At 37.5% G+C, this 16,488-nt stretch overlaps 1 protein-coding gene across 2 annotated transcripts in view; it reads right to left on the reverse strand.

The window, feature by feature from the left end:
- Positions 1–4,420: 4,420 nt before the first annotated feature.
- mapkapk2a (MAPK activated protein kinase 2a) overlaps positions 4,421–16,488 on the reverse strand; it is a 61,668-nt gene continuing 49,600 nt past the window's right edge. Inside the window, exons 2-10 of one of the 2 annotated variants that reach the window (XM_079844362.1) lie at positions 15,844–15,983; positions 9,008–9,072; positions 8,802–8,881; positions 8,581–8,707; positions 8,411–8,486; positions 8,153–8,277; positions 7,933–8,018; positions 7,740–7,820; positions 4,421–7,627 (exon numbers count right to left, since the gene is read on the reverse strand). In XM_079844362.1, coding sequence (XP_079700488.1) covers positions 7,478–7,627; positions 7,740–7,820; positions 7,933–8,018; positions 8,153–8,277; positions 8,411–8,486; positions 8,581–8,707; positions 8,802–8,881; positions 9,008–9,072; positions 15,844–15,983 — 930 coding nt within the window. In that variant the 3' untranslated portion in view covers positions 4,421–7,477. Of the gene's footprint in view, positions 7,628–7,739; positions 7,821–7,932; positions 8,019–8,152; positions 8,278–8,410; positions 8,487–8,580; positions 8,708–8,801; positions 8,882–9,007; positions 9,073–13,228; positions 13,581–15,843; positions 15,984–16,488 lie in introns of those variants that run through there. The other variant, XM_079844363.1, reaches the window with a different exon arrangement.

Here is a 16,488-nt window from a genome sequence, read left to right on the forward strand (position 1 = left end):
AGCCACCGTTCAACCTTAAGAGGGCAGCACTTTGGCGGTTTTACACCATATTTTATAGAATTAAAACACTTTATACTTAAATGTCAAAACATTTACTCAAATCAATGAACAGCATTAATAAAGCCCCAGTATTACAGATCATTAACTAAAAAAAAGTTGGTTTAGTTACCCTTTAAATCAGTCTTAATATATTGAAGCTACTTTATATACCATAAACATAGCCATCCTTAATCACCCAAAACTGCCAAATGGAATTGGTGGGTTAAATATGCATAGTCTGTTAATATATTGATGAAACAAAATGTTGTTAGTTGATGAACACTAATGCATTAACTAATGTTAACAAATGGTAGCTTATTGTGAAGTGTTACCTTGTGCCTTGTTTTTAGGTTATAGAAAAACACACACACAGGGTGACGGAAATTTTTGAATTTTTGTTTAAACTATGCCTTTTAACAAAATGTTTTTTTTTCTTCTTCAGTCATTAATTTTTAGCATACATTTCCAGCGTCTGTTTATGGGGTGACATGGGTGTGTAAATCAGAAAGGGTGATTACCCTTTAGGTGTGGTGGTAACAGTCAGGCTACTAAGAACATGAAGATGAATAATTTCCTTATACATTAGCATGACTCAGATAGCAAGTGGGCTTAACACGTTTCACCACGTTTACAAAATGGTACTAATGCTGCCTTCACATGCTATCGGAAATTTCCTAATTCCCACTTTAGAAGTCGTGATTACGAGCTTGTTGCATTCAAGTGCTTTGTTGTCGGAGTGAACAGGAATCATGGTGGACACCAGGTTATTCTTGCCTATTTATTGGGAAAATCGTATTTAAAACCAACATCATATGTAGTGTCCCAATACGCTTCATATGATTACTCTTACATGTAAATATGTACTATGTCAAGACAAGACGACCTAGCTGTTTTGGGGAAAAAAAACAATAAAACCACACTTGACACAGCAGTAGTTTTCCCCGCCACCATGTTTAAAGTTTATGACACGCCCATCTCGGGAATTGGGGTATCAAAAAATTATTTCCGAACTTCCCGGTGGCAAACACGACATCAGAGGGCGTTCATGTGCAATTTTTACCTAGGAAACTTGTATTTACGATAATTCCGATAGCACGTGAAGGCAGCATTATATCAACTCACATAAGATGTGTTGTCAAATTTAGAGAGGTTATGCTGCCTTCACGTGCTATCGGAAATTTGGTCATTCCGACTTCTGAAGTCGTGATTACGAGCTCATTGCATTCAAGTTTCAAAATGTGAGGGCGTTCATGTGCAATTTTTACCTAGGAAACTCGTATTTACGATATTTCCGAGAGCACGTGAAGGCAGCATTAAACTTTAAAGACCCAAACATGTCAAGTAAATTTGTTAACTTGATCCATGCTAAGCTTAAAGCTAGCATTTTTAAACAAAGTAGCACTAACATTACACTACAGTTTGCTAAATTTAAGGCACTTCATCTTATGTGATTATTAACAGTAAGCTGTAATATGTTCAAAATGTTAAGACATCTTCATAAGGCATAAAAAACATAACGTTAGCCGTTTGCTGTGGATAACTTTAACGTTACGTGTTTTACCTCACCGCATACTAAGACAAAACACCTGTAACGTTAGCCTACCAGGAACATGACCGATTAAGCATCTCCAAGCTACAAACAGTAACTTTTACACAAAACCCCTTAAAACTCTCAAAAAAAAATTGTTTTGAGGTGCAGCTATTTATATTAGTCAATATACATTAATTATTTCACTTACTTAGCAGTAAACCTGTTGACACCTCACCTTAATGTGTTTCATGTCTTCGACGTGGTGATTTATCTTTGGCTTTATCTTCGGACTACAGTACAGATTAAAAAACATACGAATACTTTTTTCTGTTAATCTCAAACCACTTCTGACTCATGGGAGAACTGGTGAAAAAGCAGACAGTATCGTACAACTCAAATGCGCGCGAAAACTTCTATGTGTGCCGTTTGGAAAAGCGGTCTTGAATAACGTTGATCCGATCGTTCAGACCGGTTCGACTGATTCAAAAAGAGTCATTTATTCCCAAGCATGTTTGAATTGTAGACGTCTTTATAATTGAGCTATTGACAATTAAGTGTCAGAAATGTAAAATATAAAAGAGCTTCGGAACATAATTGTAGTAGGCTAATAGTGATGCAAGGGGAGAGCGGGGTGAAAATAGCCTACCATTTTTTCAGAAAAACTGCTTTTTTACGATAAAAGATAAAGACTTTATCGATATATATTGTGGTCAGTAACTCACAAGCGTGGTCTATCAATAACAGGTGCTATTTTGTACAAATGTAGAATGACTACAGACAGTATAATTTCACTTTGAGGTGGGTCAAAAGTAACAAAACAATACAAGCTTTTTTTGTGTTACTCTTGTTTTTATTAAATATACCGGAGTCCTGACTATGGGTTGTGGCTAGAACTGAAATATAACATATTCTGCGCTTTATCTTTAAAAAAAATTATTAAATTACATTTTTATTTTAAATTCCAGTTTCATCAAATGTAGGCAATGTCAATTTTTTTCAACAGTATGAACAATATGACATTTTAATTAAATGAGCATAATATGCATAATATACAGGCATAACATTATAGACAGGTGAAGTGAATAACACTGATTATCTCTTCATCACGGCACCTGTTAGTGGGTGGGATATAATAGGCAGCAGGTGAACATTTTGTCCTCATAGTTGATGTGTTAGAAGCAAGACAAATGGGCAAGCGTAAGAATTTGAGCGAGTTTGACCAGGGCCAAATTGTGGTGGCTAGATGATTGGGTCAAAGCATCTCAAAAACTGCAGCTCTTGTGGGATGTTCCCGGTCTGCAGTGGTCAGTTTCAAAAGTGGTCCAAAGAAGGAACAGTGGTGAACCGGCGACAGGGTCATTGGTGGCCAAGGCTCATTGATGCACGTGGGGAGCGAAGGCTAGCCTGTGTGGTCCGATCATTGCTCAAGTTAATGCTGGTTCTGATAGAAAGGTGTCAGAATACACGGTGCATCGCAGTTTGTTGCGTATGGGGCTGCATAGCCGCAGACCAGTCAGGGTGCCCATGCTGACCTGTCCACTGCCGAAGGCGCCAACAGTGGGCACGTGAGCATCAGAACTGGACCACAGCGCAATGGAAGAAGGTGGCCTGGTCGGATGAATCACATTTTCTTTTACATCACGTGGATGGCCGGGTGCGTGTGTGTCGCTTAATTACCTGGGGAACACATGGCACCAGGATGCACTGGTGAAGAAGGCAAGCCGGCAGAGGCAGTGTGATGCTTTGGGCAATTTTCTGCTGGGAAACCTTGGGTCCATGTGGATGTTACTTTGACGCGTACCTCCTACTTAAGCATTGTTGCAGACCATGTACACCCTTTCATGGAAACGGTATTCCCTGGTGGCTGTGGCCTCTTTCAGCAGAATAATGCACCCTGCCAAAAGCAAAACTGGTTCAGGAATAGTTTGAGGAGCACAACAATGAGTTTGAGGTGTTAACTTGGCCTCCAAATTCCCCAGATCTCAATCCAATCAAGCATCTGTGGGATGTGCTGAACAAACAAGTCCAATCTATGGAGGCCCCGCCTCACAACTTACTTAAAGGATCTGCTTCTAACATCTTGGTGCCAGATACCACATCACACTTTCAGGGTTCTAGTGGAGTCCATGCCTCTACGGGTCAGGGCTGTTTTGGCAGCAGAAGGGGGACCAACACAATATTAGGAAGGTGCATGTTATGCCTGATCAGTGTATAGCAGGACAATGTTACTTTCATCCAGACAGGAAGTCCTGACATTTAAACACGATTTACTTTTATACTGAAAAACTCTAACAAGACAACCCTTCAGAATAACCCATAGATTGATCATTACTGTGATACATGAAACGAGGAACACAACTCGAAATCATGTGATATTTGACACATCAAGGGTTGCATGCTGAATGTGCTGTCATATCTTGGAATACAAATGTAGTCAGGGCTCTGAGAAAAATTGCTTTTTTTCTACTTTCATCCCGGTTTGGCACATTGCTATGATGCTGCGTTCCAGGCAGGTTTTTGAGCCAGTAAATTACGACTTCAAACCACGACTCACAACTTTGTAGCATTCCAGGCAATCTGCCTGAGGGAAAGGAATTGTAGTAGCTACACTGTAAAAAAAATATTGTTGGTTTAACTTAAACAATTAAGTAACTTGGTTGCCTAAAATTTTGAGTTCATTGAAATTAAAAATTTTAGTTAATACAATGAAGGAAATTGGTTTAATAAATAGAAACTCGAAATATTATTGTATCTGAACCACATAAATAAATAAAAAAGTTGTGATAAATCATGAAAATAGCACAATTTGGCATGTTTCACTGCATTATTACAAAAAAACAATTACGCAATATGCTTACAAAATCTTTTAATAATATTTCATTAGAGGGTAATGTCGATTTTCAAATGTTCATTGTATTAACTCAATTTTTTTATTTCATTGAACTCAAAATTTGAAGGCAACCAGGTAACTTACTTTTTTTTTTAAATTTACAGTGTAGATGTAAACAAAGCATGGCGGACCGTACGGGGCTTATGCTCATTTACAATATACATTTACATTTCTATCGCCAAAGGTGCTTACTCCTTGCTTATTTGGGGGAAACAGAGGAGAGAAAAAAATGCTGTTATACCTTTTATTTTTACCTTATTTGTATATTTGTTTCATAAACACCGCAAAAGGGGGAAAAGGAGAACCAAAGTTCCAGCGAAAATTCAATGAGCTGAAATTGAAGAGGCCACAAATATAATCATAATTAAATACGAATAGAATATGAAGTGTTAGAAAAATAATAATTCCATTATCAGAAAGATAATGGAAGTGCACTTAAATTGCGAGATGTGATTAGTGGAGTTAACAGCAAGACCAGTTTTCTGAAAGAGCTACACAAGATGTCAGCCTTTCACACAACCTAGATTCAGAAGCATAGCATGGTCAAGAATGAAAGGGGAGAACAAGCCTAACGTGGCTGTTCCCCTTAGCTTAAAGGGTTAGCTCAACCAAAAATGAAAATTCTATCATCATTTGCTCACCCTCAAGTTGTTCCAAACCTGTACAAATTTCTTATTTCTTTTATTTTTTTCCCACATAGTATGGGGAAAAAATTCTATGGAAGTCAATGGGGCCCCATCAACTGTTTGGTTACACTTATTCTTCAAAATATCTTATCTTGTGTTGTGATGAAATTCATACATGTTTGACTCAACACAAGGTTGAGTAAATGACAGAATTTTCATTTTTGGGTTTACTATCAGGAAAGGTTAACAGAGGATGGGAAAAAAGTGAAATCAGTTATGAATGATGATTAAATCTCATAAAATATCTGCATTTTATTCATTGTTTTGGGGCGATGAGAATGATTACATGATCAATGTCAAAGTTAATGAGAGGTTTTAAGAGGTAAGTTAGTATGAATTTTTTTTTTTTAATCCACAAAGACTTGTGAAAATATAGAAGAGAAAGGATTGGTGGTCTTAAAATAACCTACGTTTCAATGAGACACAGGCATTTGGTGAGATTTTTGGTGTTTTAATCCAAAGTTGAAGCAGACCAAGACATACGCACAGCAGTCAGATACTAAAACTACACGTATATCGCCGTTTCCCTGTTAGTATAACATGTGGGGAATTCTAGCCGGTTTTTCAACTCGTCTAATATTGTAGTCTTCGCTTTGAGAAAATCAATGCATAAGAGATGGGAAAGATCTTACAACAAAGTGGCAATATCAAAGAAAATTCAAACATCAAGTTTCCAGACTGACTAAAAAGATGCATTATTTGCAAGAGGGGCACTGACATCGTTTGGGAGATATCTGCAGTTTGAGAGTGTCCTCTACATGTTCAACATTGTGAGCATTAAATCATGTCCTTAGAAAGATGATTAGTCACATGACAAATATGAATTATACAGTAAAAAAAAAAAAAACGATATAGGAAAAAACAAGACACAACCCTTTCAGAATACATCAATCAGTGCAGCTCAGTTCATTGGATGCGCAGGATTCCCTTAAACATTTCCAGAACACGAGGCCTCAAGTTATAGGAGGCATTTCTTTGTTCCTTTATCAAACACCTGGTACCTAGAAGCTGCTCTCATTCAAACACTTACTGCATGGTAGGCATGGAAAGTACACAAAACACAAACAAAAATGCACTGGCATAACGAAGAGTACAGTCGACGGTTATCACATACAATATGTCCATTCCAGAGCCATCTTAATCCCCTTAACAAAGATCCCGTTTCATAATTCATTCATTATACACTTTTTAAAAAAATACAAACGGGCTTTGCGGTTCAGGGTGGTGACTAAGTCTACTGATTATTTTAGTAGGTATATGTGAAATGAAATGCCAGAGTATAGGTTAACATTCTTTACAAATCTCTAATGAAAAACTAGCTGGAAACAAATATATGCATAGAATCGATTCAAGGCAAATCAAAGCAAAGCAGTGTGCACCCAAAGCAGTGTGCAATAAGCGTATCGCCGAGCATGAATTAAGTGGAGGGCTGAAAAATGTGCTGGACTGGCTTTCCGTGATAAGCTTGATCAAATACCAATGTGAAAGCAGAGCAATATGATTTTTTCCCCTCCCAATCTGATGACCAACATAAGGCTAATTGGATCTAAAGCTCAAAAAAGATCTCGTTTTATACTTGACAGGACCCTGAACAATACTGACAGACAATTTCACAGTAAAGAACAGAGTGCATCTACATTCAAAGAGTCATTTCAGAAATACATTTTCATCTGGACACCAGTACTGACAGCGTCTCTTGGAACTAGTCTTACCGTAAAAGAGCATTCAAGTGCAGAAATGAATGACAAATGTAATGAAGAACGAACAGGAAAGCTAGCATTATGCATAGGCTCCTCGGAACATGAGCAGAACAAAGGAAACTGAATAATCATGCTATTACAGGGCAACTTATTTTACAAGCCGTCCCGGACGTAACTCAGAATGGAACATCTTTAAAACAAACAGTGGTAAATGCGTGTATAACTCATGAACTCATGTACCAATGGCTTTTGATAAAAAATAAAAAAAAGAAAGAGAGAGAGAGAGAGAAAATGAAAAAATAAAATGCTAAAGAAAGGTAACTAAATTAGCATTCTGATTACCCCACTAAACACAATGTGAAAAACAGTACTCGTGAACACTTTAAGGAGCAAATCAGTGGATGTCGGCTGCTTCACAACTCCAAAATGTATAGTTTTGTATCAATTGTACAGCCCCTCTTTTGGTAGCAAAGTGGTGTATTAGTTACAGATGTTGAGTGATTAAAAAGAAATATAAAAAAAACTCTTGTTTTAACTTTTTTGTTGAGTTATTGCTTCCTTAAATCAAACTTTTCAACTAATATACGAGTGTAAAATGTGTGTGCGCATGTGCAACAGAGTGAAAATGTCCTTAGCAAGCAGGCGTCTTGTTTTCAGGAGCTATATTGTTGGCTTTCTTTCTCCTCTTCATCAGCAGCGGATTGGATGAGTCTTCAATCGTCTTGATTTTGATTTGCTCATAGTCGACTCTCATTGTTGCCAAGGCACTAGTCATTTCCTCCTGTGGAATACAGACATAATAACATGAATTAAGATGTGGATCTGAAGTGCAGGGATTGCAAAAACATCCAGAGGATGTTCTGAAAAGTCTTTTGTGTTGGGGGAATCCTCACTTTGACATCCTCCCATGTGTCTTTCTCTTCTTTCAGAACACGGCTGGTGTGTAGCGGCGTCTGTGGTACCTCCATTGATTGCTATAGCCACACAAAGAACCATATAACATAGTAAGCCAAATATAATGTATAAAGAAAACCCATTTGTCAAGATCAACCCAGCGTCTATAAAATAATGCAAATATTCACTCACATTGATCCAGGGGTGGTTCATGAACTCTGTAATGGTCATCCTCTGCGTTGGCTCAGTTTTCAGTAATGTTCTGATGAGCTGTTTAGCTAAAAATAGGAAGACTGAGTCACTCAAATCTATAATCATTCTTAGAAATGTGCAAAACAAATGACTTGAAGATAACAGCATTCTAGGAACGGTTTGTCAAGTCGCTTTCACAAAACAGGAACTTGATAGATACCTTCCTCTGACACTTCCGACCACTCAGGATTTGGAAACTCGTACTGTCCCATTCGAATTCGTTTCTTCATACCAGGGGATATAGCCAATCCATGGTTGGAATAGAAGGGTGGGTAACCACATAGCCTGGAAGTTGAATAAAGTGAGAATTGTACTATATCAGACTCACTTTAAAAGGTCAGGAGTGACAAAACATTTAAATAGAGGCCTAGACAGAGAAAAATGGTGTATGCACAACATACGAGACAGATTCACTTACAGAATATACATGATGACACCCAAAGACCACATGTCACAGGACTTGTCATACTTTTCTGGACCAAGAACCTCTGGGGCTATAACATGAAAAGGATGAAAAAATGGAAATGTTTCACGAGTGGGGAACAAATCTATTTAATGACATCTAAGTATTGATTATGATCCCCTTACCAACATAATAAGGGGTATAGCAAGGGGTCGCCAGAGAGTTGTGTGTGGTCGTCTCCTTTGCAAACCCAAAGTCTGTCAGTTTGAGAAGGGCATTGGGCCTTTTAGAGGTATATAAGAGGTTCTCTGGCTGCAAAGTGGATTTACAGGCATATTCAGTTAAGAAAATAAGGAAGGCAAACCATTTTCCATCATTTCAGTAGTGGTCATTATAAGACTCTTACCTTGACATCTCGGTGTGCGATGTTTATCGCATGTAAATACTGAATGGCCTCTCCTATACTCTTCATGATATCAGAAGCCTCTGAAAAGACAACAGAATAAGAAATCAGACACAATTGTGGAAAAAGGCCTAATTACAATTTCAGCATTTTTAAACATGTTTATATAAATGTATATGCTTTGCAAAATAAGAGAGTAGACAACTTGCCTCTCTCAGTGAATGCCTGGTCCCCTCTGTCCTGAATCCGACTGAACAGCTCACCTCCATCCATGCTTCAAAACACATAAGCAGTACAAATTAGCTGGCATATATCGCAAAACACAAGTAACTTCATATTGGTGATGGCAAGGAAGTAAACAGATGACAACGCTGTTCTGCAAACCAGTCTGTTAAATGCTCATTCATACTTAACGTTATCCGACGAACACCTAACGTTACAAACACTAACGTTAAAATCTCAACAGCGAACCTGACATTAGTGTAAATGATTCTTTGATTAGAGCTTTTATGTATTGTTTATCTACAGGCATGCTAAACATGGTTCTGTGTGTGATTTGGCTAACTTACTAGTTAAAGCCAGTGCTCAGTGTTTGTTTTGGGTTAGTTCTTGCGACAGATATTTGGCTATAATCGTTCTAAAAATACAAAAGTTAAAGTGCCATTCAGTAGCGATCATTATAGATCCGCAGTCTTTACTCTTGAGGACTGAACAGGTTCTGCTCGATCATCTTCACTCAAATGTTCTGGGTCTGATTCGGGCTCATATGGTTTTATTGACGCCGTTGTTTCTAACACTGACCAAAGCACAGCCTCCGGTAAGGGGCGTGACGTTGCCAGCTAACCAATCAGAGCCCACTGCGTATTTTTGAGGGACTGGCTTCATACAACCCGGAAAGCATCAGACCGTTTTACAAGGAGGGACAGAGCAGTGTTGAATAAAGGTCAAATATATGAAAAATAAGGCAATTTTTTTTTAAATGAAGCATGAACACATGTTACAGTGCACCCCACAAACACAGTCAAGCCTTCAAAAGAATGTGTTTTACCACCCCTTTAAATGAAAAGACTAATATATATATATATATATATTTAGGGGCCAAGCACAGAAGGTGCTTAGGCACCTATTTTTTCTTATTATTATTATTAAAAACAACATTTTAAATTTAAGTATCAGTACATTCAGCCAAACCACAGTGGATTTGAAACAGAAATTGTGAAATAAATGAGCAGTGGCAATGTTTCTTCTAAAGAGAAATTTCTGATTGTAGACTGCCAGACATACACGTGCTGACCTCGCATACAAATTACTTTGAACAAATACATATAAAACCACATGAAGGGGGGATCTTTTCACCTTTGTCCCCATATAATCATTGTGGTTATCATTTCCGATACAAGCAAACCACTGCTGGGTGTGCAAGTCGGGTGAGCTCCATTTCTTGAAAATGTGCCAGTTGCGAGAAATTGTGTCAGTGGGCTTAGAAAGAGTTTCTCTCATCCGAAAAAGAGAGGAAGATGGGGGGAGAGAGAAAAGGGATACAAAGGAGAGGGATCAGCTTAAGACTGCATGGTTATGATTTTGTTAATGGGACAATGATTTAGAAACCTGTGTTTAGTCTACTTGACGTGGTGCTTGCACATCCATTATTGTAATAAAACATGGTAACTAATTTGAAAGGAGTACACGCTGTGCTGCTGATAATGTGTATCGGTGCAAATACGAAGAATCATGGTGTTCTCACATCTCCACTATGGGCCACGGCGTGCAAGACGAGTTTCATTTCTACACCTCACCTAGAACTGCAGTCAGTTTCACGTGAAATCATCAAACGCCTGACAGAGATAGAAAACGCACTATGAGTTTGACTGAGAGAGCTCACTGTGAGAAGGGGTTCTGAACAACCACAACACGTTTCACCACTTTCAGTCTCGCTAATTACCAGACGCTTTGTGTCCCAGACAAGCGATATATACACTATAGCTGAAAGGATTAAAAAAAAGTGTTAAGCATGAATATTGAAAGGCATGCGATTTATGGTACAAACCACTAAAGCCCCACTGTAAGGTTGGGTTGCACCATAATTTCTGTGCGCAATTATTCTTAGAAAAGTCATATTTGAAGCTGAACAACAGTGTTGGCATTTTCCATTTCCATCACCTGCCGCACACTCAGTTCTGATGACCTGTAGATTCTGCTTCCTGTGAGCTGAGTAGCTGGATGCCTCTAAAGCCTGACTTCTTGTAATCTATTCATGATTTTTGCAGTTTACGATATACCTTCAGCCAGCGTATCTTAATATTTGTACTATGACTAACAGCAGTGATATATTGATGATTCTATACAATGGTAATGATGATACCCCATGAGCCACAAATACCACACCATCACTCATGTCTGGAAGCTACTCACTCACTCATTTCTGTCATGCAATCAGGGAAATAATCAACGGTTTCTAAAGAAAACTATACTTCCTTATGAGTCTCTTACATCAAAACGATGCATGAAATCTTGCATCATCAATGAAACAATATTGCTCTTAATAAGACAGCATGTTGATTTTATTATTGTATCTTTTAAATAAAGAGCATTTTTGACATTTAAAAATTAAAAAGCAAGTCAGGAATGAACATACGATTTAATTGTGAAGAAATGTAAACCAGGGAGAGGTCAAGTAAAAACAGAACTGCCTCCTCGTGTTCATTTAGATGAAGACACCTCGTAAACATTTCTGGGGAACACAAGGGTGTGACCAACCTCCAGACTACACACATAGGTTACCTTCCACAAAACTGTTCTGCTAAAAACCCTCTAAATACGCTAAATATCTGTAACCTTTTTATTACACAAAATTAGTCCTCACATAAGAGATGCTCTATGATCTGTCAGTCATCAGAAGCCATTTGTCATACTGCACTGTTCCACATCATAAAGACTGTCTCTCCACAAGAAAAAAGAATAAACTCACTAATAAACCTGTAGAGTATGTATCATAGAAGTAATATTACTTACAGTATTATGAGTTAATAGCATGCAAGCATCATTCAAAATACTTTTGACAGCTTTGTATTCCCTGGCCAGTGGCCACGGAGGTGTGTGTTAAAGTTTTTGGCAAAAGGGAACACCACAGCCCCATTGACATCTACGTTTTCTCTAGTAATGTAGCAAATAAAAAACACACATATTTCTACTCCATAGAAAGCCAAGTTTTATAAAAAGCTCATCAGCAGTAAACTGCAACTTTAATAAATCAAACTTCAGACACTGACAGACAGCGTATTTATAGTGCTGAAAACACAGCTCAAACACAGCTCTACAACACTCTGAGGAATTTCTGTTGCCTTTTATTAGAAAACGACCGCTAAGACAGGACGCCCATTCTAGTAAAGATTATCAGGGCTCACCCCTCTCTGCATCATCTCCAATGAGTAAAACAATATAAAACACACATAAATATTTTTAATCTCTAAAAACTTTCCCAAAAAGCCTACAAATTTACATACACACACACACACACACACACACACACACACACATCTGCTATTGAACAGTGGTGATAACTGCAGTTTTTGACTTCCTACAAAACAGGCAGTAAAGAAAACTTGCTAGTCAGCGCATATGTGACACCAAAAGAATAAAAAAATGGAAACTGGGAGGTGTGATTTCTGATTCAATAAATGTGTGCGAGTTCAAGGCCATGCGCATCACTTTGATGTGAAAGCATGCAATCAGCTAGTTAAATCATGTCGAAACTAGATGGTGTCATGAATTAACATATGAGAAGAGAATAATCAGCATAAAAGCAATACTAAATAATTCTCCACCATGCAAATATTATGCATTTAGGGCAAGGTCTGGTTGCATATTTAATTTTGGCCGATATGGTCAAAATCTTATATTACTAAAATTGAATGTCACAAATTTGCATGTTTTGACGTTAGACTGCTTTTTATGCCAATCACATTAACCTTGTACAAACAGTATAATAAAAACTTGTACTGTTTTTTTTACATTTAAACAGGTATACTCCTTATTCACACAATGAGGTAGAGGGCAATATAAAACTAAACTACATGATGAATATTGCAATGATTTTAAAGTACTTATAGTATTTATAATTACATTGTGTCAGACTAGTTTTGAGAACATAAAGTTGTTTTAATAGCGCCTTGAGTTTAAATTTCATAGTTGGTACATTTCTGTAACTGTTTCAGCAGTATTCCCTTCAAATCACCAAGACTCCCGCAGTTTCATAATGAACCAAAATATTTTAAATTTTTTGATGTTGTTTTGCGGCAAAGCATCTGTCAAACAAACCAACCAAAAGCGTGATATGGATTAATGTCCTTTTGAACATCACAAAAGGCTATGAATTATTGAAATAAGTTGTTGCGTCGCGTGTTTCAAAGCGAAGCGTGCACTTTGCTTACGCAATCAGCTCATGATCCGGTGTCATCGGTGTATCGGAGCAGCTCAGTTCACACTCAGTCAATGCAGCAAACTCCATCTCTGCGTGTGCTGTGAGTTTAACATGCATTTGGAAACGCAACGGGAACAAGTTACACATTATTGGCACATTCACATAATTTCCAACATTTTTGAGGACAGATAATTGCAGCATCTCACCTGATTTGTAATGCATTTATAAACCTGTTTTTACTGAAACTGCAGGTTTCCACCAAAACAGCTCAAGGGTTTAACTTTAAGACAAATGTATTATAATTTTCTTATTGTAAACTAAAATAATATAGCGTACTTATAAAATATTCATGCTTCATTTAAATTTATTTTTCAGTGCAGTTGTATTTTTTAAAAAGTATTAGTCTACTTAGGTCTTAGGGAAACTGCGACTGCTAATAATAATAATAATAATAATAATAAAAATATGAAATAAAAGAATAATAATAATTTTTATTTAGTGGTGTCAACAATAATCGATTCAGCGATGCATTGCAATGCGGGGCATGCACGATTCAGCATCGATGCGGCAAAGTGCCATAATCGATTATGTCACCGTTTATTTTCTGGCCTTGAGTTGGACAATAAAGTTGTGAAGTTTCAATTACTTGGGGTCATAACAACAACAACAATCAAGATGGCTGAGGCGGAGGGAGATGACCGCAATAGACGGGTAATTAAAAACGCACCCAAAGCTTGGAAAGCGGACATCTGGGCACATTTCTGATTCTACGAAGTTGATGGGAAACTAGACAAGACTTACGCAGTGTGTAAAACCTGCCACACTAAAATCAAGCACGTTGGCAATACAACTAACTTCACGAACCATGTTGAGAGAAACATTTCTCATTCAAAGCACTGAAGCAGTGATTTATGTTCTCTTATATTTTATTTTATTTAATGACATTTATGTCAAAGATACAGGAGAGTGATAATACACACATAGCAACCAATAAAATCTGTTGTTCAATATCATACTGCTTGTATTGCCTCATGACTGATTAAAAATGTGCCTTGTTGTGTGCAGTAGAATTTTGATGCATCGCAATGCATCGTAGAATCTAATTGAATCTAATTGTTACCTGGTGAATCGTAATCGAATCGAATTGTGAGGGCAGTGCCAATGCACACCCCTATTAATATTAGTATCGTAATGGTTTGGCTTCCTAAAACACTAGTGTAAATGTAATGTAGACTGAGACAATATCAGAACTAAAAGAATTTTAGAGTTCTATTTAAAGTCCAGGCCAATGCAAATACTTCTTATTCCCTTGTGTAATTTGAACACTGAAAATGGGTTGGATATCTTAATTTTGAACTTTCAAAGAACACCAGATTGATACATTTAATTTTAAAATGTACAATATTTTCTACCAGTGTTTATGCATGCTGAGGTCCACCCATATAGTAAGTCTCACAAAATCCTGTGGGAAAAACTGTTCAGTTAAATGATTCAAAACTCTGACTAAATGATAGATCTATAAATAAACAGGTCTGTACCCAAAGAATTTACTAAAACACTTTCCACTTTAACAGCAGTACACTCTTTCTTCCCTGAACTCTTCTAAATAATCAAATCAGTAGTTTGTAATTTAAGTAACCTATTGCAGACTTAACCAAAACATTATTATTTTGTGTCATTATATGAGAACTTGCATCCATACGACTTGCATTTTGATTACAGCAGGGACCGTCCCAATGAAGCAACCTGGGTTCAACTGCCTTGTTGAGGCGAGGAGCACACAAGGGTGGTAGGCAGAGAAGATGGGTACCAGCTAGCATACATGTTGAGAGTGTGGGAAACAACAGCATCTGGTTATGCAACTTAAAGTCTATATGAAGCAGAGGTCCCCAACTAAAGAGGTACGTCATCAGACAGGGGACTTTTCAATACACTCAAATATGAAAGGGGCACATAGGTGTATGAGTGTTTACCGTAAGTAACCTCCAAACACCTGCTGGTAAACTATTTACACAGATGAGGCAACGAAACCTTGACAGAACATTACAAATGAGTTAAGGGGCTGTGTAACAGAGTAACTGAATGAATCAAGGTTTTCATGACAATGCAATTCAGGACATACAGACACAACACTCAGTGCAAATGTCAAGTCATTATATTGCTCATGAAATATCTACTCAAACTGTGATTGGCCGATAAACAACGTTACCGATAAAACAGCAAGGTGATTTGACGTTCTGTTCCCATAATAATGACTGTACTGGTATATAAAAACTCAAACATAATTAAACTTGTATTTATGGCAGAAACAAATGCCTGATGATTTTATTCATAGGTTTTACAGCCGGATTGTTAGGGATAAGGGCCACAAAAGCAAAGGATGCTGGTTTAATACCAAGTTGCCTGATCCTAGTTCTGATCAGCATTTACCATGGAGCAAATAACCTTAACTAGGGTTGCTCTAGATGAACCGTTTGTGAATGGAACATTCATATTCACAGAATTGTAAATTGCTTATGAATGGAAAGTTGATCAAAAAGGAAGTGAAAAATGGAAATGACCACAAAAAAAACAGGGCATTGATATTTATACTGAAGACAGCAGAAGATGATGATGATGACTCACCACTCCATTACAATAAGAAGGCACTTCCTGTTTTGGTAGAGATTCTCATAGACGTCAACAATTCTGACGATATGGGTACAGGATGAAGCCCGCCAGTGCATCTCCACCTCTCGTCTAGCTTTTGGACAGTCATGAAGCATCTACAAGAGAGGATGAAAAAGAGACAATTCAAAACTAAATTTTGTGAAAAAACATTTACTATTAATAATAATAATAAAAATAAAGCACAAAATAAATGACATATGGAAGAGAAAAAAAAAATTACATATACATCTCATATATATATATATATATATTTTTTTTTTTCCTTTTTTTTTTCTCTTCCATATGTCATTTACACACACACACACATACATACACACACGCACACACACAGAGATTAGGCATAACATTATGACCACTGACTGGTGAAGTGAATAACCCTGATTAGCTCTTCATCACGGCACGTTCTTGTGGGGTGTTCCCGGTCTGCAGAGGTCAGTTTCAAAAGTGGTCCAAAGAAAGGAACAGTGGTGAACCGGCGACAGGGTCATGGGCAGCCAAGGCTCATTGATGCACGTGGGGAGCTACGGCTAGCCCGTGTGGTCCGATCAAACAGGCGAGCTACTGTAGCTAAACCTGGCATCCATGTGGATGTTACTTTGA

This window comes from Gobio gobio, assembly GCF_949357685.1.
Source record: "Gobio gobio genome assembly, chromosome: 19".
Lineage (NCBI taxonomy): Eukaryota > Metazoa > Chordata > Actinopteri > Cypriniformes > Gobionidae > Gobio > Gobio gobio.